The sequence below is a fragment of the Lactuca saligna genome, chromosome 8 (assembly GCF_052625555.1).
Source record: "Lactuca saligna cultivar CGN05327 chromosome 8, ASM5262555v1, whole genome shotgun sequence".
NCBI classification, from domain to species: Eukaryota; Viridiplantae; Streptophyta; class Magnoliopsida; order Asterales; family Asteraceae; genus Lactuca; species Lactuca saligna.
This window is the reverse complement of record NC_136424.1, coordinates 47,942,747-47,952,134: the sequence shown is the minus strand read 5'-3', so window position 1 is coordinate 47,952,134 and position 9,388 is coordinate 47,942,747. Positions and strand designations below refer to the sequence as shown.

Genomic DNA, 9,388 nt, shown 5'->3' with positions numbered 1-9,388 from the left:
CCCGATGTGTTATATATATCGTTTAGGTTTCTTTAAAATTACATAAATCATTCATGTAATCTTGAAGTTTTAAGCACAAAATAACTTTTTCACTCTTAGAGTCTGTGGTTTCGTTGTTATTCGATTGTGGTCATAAATTGTTAAATATAAGCCCATTTTATGTAATCTATCTATTTTGTGTATGCATACGGTTCGTATAGTCCATCCCTACAAAGGCCCATGTTATTGTATTTGTAATGTATTTATTGATGTAATCGTGTCATTTTGAAGGAATGGAAAATATTTTCCATCAGAAAATAAAAATATACAAAACGAAACAATCTTACCTTTTAGGTTATTTTCATTTTTTTTAAACGTTTTTTCCGAGATAGTTTTAGTAAAATTCTCAACGTATAAGTGTAATAACTATATAGCCTTTTGTTTATGTTTTATTTATCGAAATCTTTTTTACTAGTATATCCATTTGCAAAATTGTCACCTTTATCCAGGTACAAATTATAGTTATTTCTATATATAGAAATTATACAAAACTTACACCTATACACACTACCATGTCATCCATGTTAAACCTCACCCACTGGTGGTCGGTGTTGTCACTCCACTACCAGTGCTATGCCATTTAGCCGTCACCGTTAACGGCGACGCCATGACCACATCCACCTCTTTCAACAGTACCACATCTTCCGTTTCCGGCGAAGCCGGTGGCATCTGAGCCTTTCCGGCGTTCACGTTCAACTCTCCGACATTGCTATCACCCTCCCCTTGAATCCCCTTCAAAAACTCCAACACCTCATTCATCGTAGGCCTCGTTTCCGAATCAAATTGCAAACACCGGAACGCCAATTCCGCCACCGATCTCGTCATCCTCTCTGTCTCAGAATCGGATCCTAAAACCGGATCAATCAGCTCGTCTAGGGCACATCTTTGGATCCGATTTATCGCCATGTACGCGAGACTAATTTCATCTCTAGATCTACTAATGTCGATAGCAGGCATTGACGATATCAATTCGATTAAAACCACTCCGAAGCTGTACACATCGCTCTTATCTGTTAACTGGTAACACTGGTGGTATTCCGGGTCGACGTAACCCGGAGTCCCTTGAGGAGCAGTGGATACGTGAGTGACGTCGTTTGGTAACAGCCTCGAGAGTCCGAAATCGGCGACTTTGACGCAGAAATTGTTATCGAGGAGAATGTTGTTCGTTTTTACATCTCGATGGATGATTTCGGAGGCGTGAAGGTATGCCAAGGCACTGGCGGTTTCTACTGCTATTTTCATTCGATTCGGCCACGTCAGCGGGCTCTGTTTTGCCCGGTCGCCGTGGAGGTGGTCGGCGACTGTTCCGTTGGCGATGTATTCATACACCAGGAGGAGTTCGACGCTCCGGCGAGATGTGCAACCGTAGAGGGACACAAGGTTTTTGTGGCGTAACCGAGTGAGGATTTCGACTTCGTTCATGAATTGTTGGACTCGCTTGTAATTATGCTCGTATAATCGCTTCACTGCAACTTCTCTTCCATCACGGAGTTTACCTAGAAGAAAAAAATCAATCAATTCCAATTCCAATTCCAATCCCCAAAAGCAGTACTGCGTTTGAATCGTGAAATGGTGGTGGATTTTTACCGTAATAAACGGTACCGAAACCGCCGTCGCCGAGTTCCTGTGCAGAGTCGAAATTTTGGGTGGCGTCTTGGAGTTCGGCGTAGGAGAAAAGCGAGACACCGAAGTAGACGCTGCTGCCTTCAAGGTCTCGGGAATATGCAATCGCTTTGCGGTGGTTGTGGGCTCGCCGGATTATGAAAATGGCGGCGGCAAGAGTAACGATGAACGCAAATCCAACGGTAACTAGATTCACATTAAAATATTAAAAAATTAAAGCCTGAAAAATTATATACTTCAAATTTAGATTGCTTTTTGCACTCTTTGTACAAAAATGTTTATGGTGAAAAAATAAGTTTTTAAAAAATGTAATTGAATTAGTTTTTTTTGTATAGACAAAAGTCAATAAATCTAAATCAATAGTTGTTTTTTAAAAAATGTTTGACAATAATGTAGAAATTGACCAAAAGGATTAGGTGAGTAAGTTAAGGTATTTTGGTAAATTGAAATAGAAAAATCAAAAACATTTTTAAAAATTAAGTTTGGAGATGTTTTTAGAAATCTTTTTTTTTGTTTTTATTTATTTATTTTGACTTATTACTAACAAGTCAATAAGTTGTTTTGAAAAACAATCCCAAATACCCTTTAAAGATTTTTTCCAACATGAGACTAAAACCTCATGACAACTTTCACAAACACTTGGTAATGCTAGCCTAGAAGCCTCTAGCCCTATAGTAGAAGGACAATTACTTCGAATGTAATTGCAAAGATAAGAAATATTTCTATAACAAAAAAACATGTTATGTGATATCAACAAATAGACATGAAAGAGATTAACTTGAAAAATAAAGTTACCTCCAATGATTATCGGTTTATAGTCTTTTCTTGCTGAAAAACAAAAGAAAACAAAACAAAACGTTAGTCAACGAAAAAATGCACCAACATTATATTACTTAAACTTGTGATAATTAATATACACAAACGGATACATGCATGCAAAGACACAACAAAGACTACTATCTAACTAAATAATTGTATAGGTCGGGACTAGAGCGTGCCACTACTAATGTGAATGAGTGAAAAAACATGAATGTCCTCTTTTAGTCTCATCAACTATGATTGTCCTAGAAATCTTGTATAGTCAAGTTCAAGTCCAGTCCAATCTAATCACGTCTCATGTAACAAATGTACGCAGTTGAAGAACTTGACCTCTATTCATATGGTGACACCTCCAATGATTATAACACGGTTTAAACAAATTCCAAAACTCCGGAGAGAATGGAGATAAAGAACGGATAGAATCAAGGGTAGTTTGGTTGAAGGGAAGCTGTAGAACGACACAGTTCAGTGGGTGATCCTCAGGGACTGGCATGCTTAAGTTATAGTACAAGTTGTAACTCAAACATTCGTCGGCCTTATTAGGAGTTGTATTAGAACGGATATACGAAGTCTCGTGTGTGAAGAAAGTGATGTTGAAAACCTCATGGTTTTGGGATTTTAGATCATGCTCAAAAGTTTTGTTATAACCCAACAAAGTACTTTTAATTTCCTCCATTGATGTGGTGTTGTTAGAGCAACCTAAGATGAAAACATGGCATAGGTGATCTGTAGAATCTTGGAAATGGTTTATGAAAGAAGGAGGAGATTGAAGGTGTGAAGTACTACTCAAGGCCATAGAGGAAGACAGAAAGAAAACAAGAACGTGAAGAAACATATTGTTGTTGATGCATGCATGAATGGAGAAGTGAAAATAAGGGCTCATGTATATATAGCGCATGAGAGTGATCTATGATCAAACACGGCAGTTGACTGGATGTAAGACTTGACTCTTGACTCTTGAGTGTAGTTTGAAAACTTTTCATCAACTTGCTTACAATTGACTGCGTTTAACTATCAACCATCCTAATATGTAGTGGGCCGGAGATTTTCAATTTTTTTTTTTTTTTTCACGTCACAATTAATTCCTTGTAATTGCACAAGCTACTTGTCTATATATATTTTTTAGTTTATAATAGTGCAAAATTTATAATATTCAATGTTATTATTGCAATATAGAAAATAATAAAATACTAAAAATTAAAATTGATGAGGCGGAGAAGTTTTCGATATAATAAAGGAAAATCTCTGATAAAGTCCCAAATTTTTTCTTCCGTATACGGTTTAATTGCAATTTTTATTTTTTCAATAGAAGAATCTCGAATATTTTATATTTTGCCTAAACTAACGAAACAATTCTTATTTTTTTTTCAACATGAAATGACAGATATGTTACAAAATTAGATAATCGAGACTTTTCTGTTCAAAAAACAAATATTGGAATTAAACCATAAACGACCAAATATATTGACATTTTATCGAAGATTTTCATGAACTTATTAAATGTTCTGTTTTGTAATATAAAAAATAATAAAATGATATAGATGGATATAATTTAAAAGCTTAGCTAAAATGAAGGGTGAAAACACAATGATGAGAAATATTCATAAAAGTTTTTATTTTCAGATTCATAAACAATTAACTGATTAAGCCTTGATTCTTTTAACAGAAAATAACAAATACCTTGTAATTGTTCACACATTTGAGACTAACAAATCAAACAACTGGTAAAAGCAAAATACGGTAATCTTTTTTCAAAAATAAGCTCAATTATAAGTCATTTTTACAAAAAAAAAAAAAAAAAAAAAAAAAAAAAAAAAAAAAAAACCGACTAATAATATAATAATATTTGAATTTAGTTTATTATTTTACTATAATCAGATAATATTTTTTGTGTCTGACATTATGTATAAATTTACTCCAATTTTACTACGTTTTCTCCATAAAAGTTATTTTAATATTACTATATTCTATCGTTATTTTAATGTTATTATATTAACTTGGAAGATTTGTTTGTGTAGCATCTTGGAGCGGAAAATAAAACCTACTTTTGGAAGGACAAATGATGCAATGGTGTAGTGTTGAAAGATGTTTTCCAAAACTTTATCACATTGAAGTGCAGAAAAATTGCATGGTTCTTAATAGATATCAAAACAAAGGTCTAGATGGAATTTATAGGGAGTGATCCAGAAATCTAAGGAGAGGAAGGGAAAAGGCAGCTTTATTAGATTTAATCAATAAAGTTGTTGGTATGATGTTGACAAACATAGTGGATTCATGGGTTGGAAAGGTAACGAAGCCGCGTGGTTTTACACTTCAAATTTGTGTAAGTTGATGGCTACAGTGGAAGAGGCATTGGGAAGGTTGGGCTCCTTTAAAAGTGAATTGTTTTGTTTGACGTTTATGTTTATACAAGATCCCAGTTGCCGATAACCTTGTCGTTAGAGTTGTGACTTTGCCATCGTCCCGTTGCCCGCTCTGTGGTACTGAACAGGAAGATGTTGAAAAAAAGGTTTGGAGTTGGTTCTGTAACTGGTCGACGTTAGTGAAATCTACTCCTATAGATGTTTCTGACATGTTAGGGGTGACAAAAACCTTTGTGTTGGTTGAATAAGAAAAGAAAAATATTGCTATGGGCCCTCTTACATGCAGTTTTATGGAGCATATGGAAGACTATAAACGATTTAGTTTTCAAAAGTTTAGGAGTAGCCCAATGAAGACAACCGATGATATTCAGTTAATCTTTTTCAATTAGTTGAAATATAGAGGGATGTTTAGTTCTTAAAATTGGTTTGATAGGTGTAATTCTTCTATTTTCCTTGTTTGTATGTTGCAACTTTTCTAACGACTCGCTTGTTTCGTTTTAATGTGATTCCGCCGTTAAAAAAAATAAAAAATTCTTTCAATATAGCAAATGATATCATTTTTATTAAACTAAATATTTCATTTAGCTTTCTGACAGTTATTTGGTATGAAAATAACGATTTTGTTGATTATCCTAAAGATAATATCATTTTTAAGACAATTGTTTTTTTTTATAAAAATTAAATGTTTACTGTAACTTTTATATTTTTAAATTTACTATTTTTTACTTTCACAATACTTATTACCATATGCTAATTAAGAATACAATAAAATTATAGTAAAATAATATTACTGGTAAAAATAATAATAATAATAATATCGTTACCGTAAGCCAAGACATTATTTCAATCAGAGGAAAATACAATAAAATTGTATTAAGATTATATTACACTAAGATAATATTTATATGTCTCACTCCAAATTATCTGGACCAAATCAGTAAAAATACTATAAAATTTAAAATTAGATTAACAAATAGTCATATTCAGAAAACCTATTCTTTTAACATATTTGTGAAAAAACATTTTAAAAAAAGAAAGAAAGAAAGAATTATTTGACCGGTTGATGACTTGTTTGTTAATATACCATTTATGTATACTTTTACAAATTTTTTGTTATTTTTTTGTTCAAAGAAAACATAAAAACTTTGCTGAATATTTTCTTTAGTGATATCCAACAACTTTACATTGCTTTTTTAAATAATCCATTTCAAATTTTACTCAATATGACAACTAACTATTTTTCTATTTATATTAAATTATATGAAGAGATTTCAACCACGTAAACTCATATTTAATCCTGAATAACATCCAATATAGCAAATTTTGTATAAATTACGTCCACATGGTGTTCATGTGAATATTTTTCTAGAATTCAATATTACGATTATAATTATTTGTTATTATTAAAATTAATATAATTAATAGATAAATCAAAAACATTGGTTCATCTTTTTACAACGAAACCCTAATTCTATTGATTATTATTATAATAACAATAAATAATTATAATAAATTAGTAACTATAATTATGATGTTAAAACTTTTAAGCTATCCATATAGACACAATTGATAGAAAGTTTACCAAATTTTAATATCATACATGATAAAATACAAAAAAAAAATAAAATATTGTCCTGTTATATATAATTAGAAAATTAATGAAAGCTGATTGACGTTTACTGAGAATCTTGCATAAATCAAAACATAAAGAAGTTGCAAATAGTCAAAAGATGAAAGACGTATCAAATATTTCAACCTCTTAAAATTATTATGATAGGTTCTTATTTTATAAATTTTGTACATATGTTTTTTTTTAAAATGTTTTGATATATATATTTTTTTTTGTGACAAACCATGTTATCAAAATAAAATTTTGCTCAAATTATTTTACCATCTTAATTTTTCCTTATACATTAGTTATTATAATATTATTTTTCAAAAGATTAAATATATTGATGGGTCAAAAAACCCGATTTAACCTCTATTAAAAGTTACCTAATAATATATTATTAACCTTTTACTCAACATAACGGACAATTCACAATCCATTATATAAATTTTGATTATAACTTTAAAGTCAAACGATCTAATTTTCAATTTGAAAACTGGATACAAATTTACTAATTATTTATAAAATTTTAGCTGCTACGTTGAAATTACCTAAAAAAACCTACAGACTACAAATAACGAAATTGGAGTTTGAAAATGCAAAAATTTCATGTCGACTTTGAAGGACATATTGGACTAAGTCAAAGTCAAACTAGACTACTCCTAAAGCATGAAGTCTATTGTTCCAAAATGGACTAAAGAAAAAAGCCCCAACATATACAACCTAATCCTATCTTTTAAGCCGTTTGTTTTTAAAATGTTCACATAATAAAGTCAGAAATGAAAATAATGTTTCATTCTATAGTCACATCTTTAATTCTTTATATTTATTATAAGTTATTAGACATTGTTATAATTTGATAACACGGACAAATTTAATAAATTTTTTGACCATTTTAACAAGTTATATCGTATTCAAAGAGAATAATGGAGAAAACCCATGTGCATAATTCACATTAAAAATGTCAACTTTATGCAAAAGTAAAACCGACAAAATATATTGATTTTGAAAAAGACCCTACAAAATATTATGAAACAATAACCGGTAAAATATAATATCGTAACATAGATTAATAAAATAAAAATACGATTTTATTAAATAAATATACGCTTGACCAATGTCATCTAACAAAAAAAATTATAAAATTGGTTGATTATATAATTACATATGCTGTTTAAAAAAATGTGAAACATTGTTAGAAATTGTAAAGTATTGTTATATGTTATTTATAAAAAAAAGTGAAGCTCTATTTACCTTTTGCATTTTTGGAGGTTACGATAGTTAACAAAAAATTAGCTACCATTTAACAAATGAAGTAGGATTGCTAAAAGTAGAAAGTGAAAAAGAATGTACATGTTTCAAAGCATAATGTGCAAGTAAGTGATGCATGATTAGCAAAAAGAAAAAGGAAAGTTCTTACCAGGTTTGCAACTCACCATATGAGGTCTATCGGGGCAGAAACAGCGAAATCCGAACTTCGTCCTATTGAACCCACACCGCCCTCCGCTGCTCAGGCAAACATCGCAATCCGTCGCTAACCAACGCAACATGAATCCCCTTTCCATCACATCCCTATAATTACCACCGTCAACCACCAGATTCCTCCCTACTCCGCCACTCAATTCCACCGGCGTCTCCACAATCTCACTACCGTTGCCGCAAATATCCGTTACGTTTCTCAAATTCGGATCATTATCAAGCATGACAACCTCCTTATTACTCTTCTCACATGATTTGATACTGTACTTTTCCAGATCCGTCGTCAAATTACCGGAGCAGTTTGAAATGAATACTAGTTTCATAGTCGAGGCGTTGTCAATCCGGAATCGGTTAGGTTCAAGCGTTAAGTTCCTGATCATCTTCAAGGGACATGTTTCAGTCCGGTTGGGCAAAATCGCGGCGTTTTGGAGTCGGAGGTAGTTGTTGCTATATCGAATATCTTTAATTACGAAGTCGTTCCCTGAGATCCGAAGCATCGCGGACTCATTGCAGTGGACCTCAAATCCAGGGAAACCACAAGAGGGATCCTGTTCGCCTTCGATGAAAAATGGATAAGTAATGTTACGCACATCTCCACAGTCTTTTGGAACACAAGCTTCATAGTTAGGATCCAAAGAGAATGATTGGTGGAAAAACAGGAAAAAGGTGAAGATAAGAGTGTGCTTTTTCATTATTTTTTAAGCGATTTGCAGAGTTTTGTTACTCTGAATGTAGATAAATGGGGTTGAGATGACGATGATGAAAGGTGTTTTGGGGAAAAGAATTGATAGAGGATGGTGGCGTGTATAAAATTGACTTGGAAGCAATAATGGAGATTTTAAGTTGAATGTGACAAATATCATGTTGATACTTGATAGGTGTTTTGGGATGAATTGAATATTGTAATCAAAATTTGGGATAATTTTTTAAATAATAAGGAACCACATGTCGTTATAATAATAAATATAATGTTATTTTACATAGATGCTTGCTTTTTGGTGTACATCTTTGATTTAACATGTAGCGTTAACCTTAACTCTATAAAAGAGTTTGGACGTCACTTGTTAAAGCTTTATTTGTGAAGGGGAATTCTTTATCTACCCCAATAACATCCTTTATCATTTATGTGCCAATTGAGCAAATTATAGTTGTTCTTATTTATTTTGCCTTTAGTGAAAGTATCATATCTCAAACATCTCATTTGTCATTTAGCAACTCAATATTGATAAAAATTTGAGAAAATAATATAAAAGTTATTAAGTTTACATTATAATTTTAATTTGACACTATGTTTTTTTATCTCAAATTTAACATTATAATTTTCAATTTGTTACAATTCTGACAACTAGACCGGTTAGTAGTGGGTTTAACATTGTATTTGTCTCAAATTTAACACTGTAGCGTCGAAGATCCCCGATGCATGAATGGCGAAGTAGTACGCCCAGCGTACGCGCTA

At 31.9% G+C, this 9,388-nt stretch overlaps 1 protein-coding gene across 2 annotated transcripts; it reads right to left on the bottom strand.

Annotated features, from left to right (window-relative positions):
* Nucleotides 1-462: 462 nt before the first annotated feature.
* LOC145010839 (LEAF RUST 10 DISEASE-RESISTANCE LOCUS RECEPTOR-LIKE PROTEIN KINASE-like 1.2) lies at nucleotides 463-8,791 on the bottom strand. Of its 2 annotated transcripts, none has more exons than XM_078969389.1 (4): nucleotides 7,874-8,791; nucleotides 2,458-2,490; nucleotides 1,627-1,848; nucleotides 463-1,535 (listed from the first exon to the last, which is right to left on the bottom strand). In XM_078969389.1, the coding sequence occupies exons 1-4, from the start codon at nucleotides 8,622-8,624 to the stop codon at nucleotides 571-573; spliced, it is 1,971 nt and encodes a 656-aa protein (XP_078825515.1). In that variant the 5' UTR covers nucleotides 8,625-8,791; the 3' UTR covers nucleotides 463-570. The 2 variants fall into 2 exon arrangements, with proteins under 2 accessions (XP_078825515.1, XP_078825516.1); XM_078969390.1 differs by lacking the exon at nucleotides 7,874-8,791 and adding an exon at nucleotides 2,812-3,379.
* Between the last annotated feature and the right edge of the window lie 597 nt (nucleotides 8,792-9,388).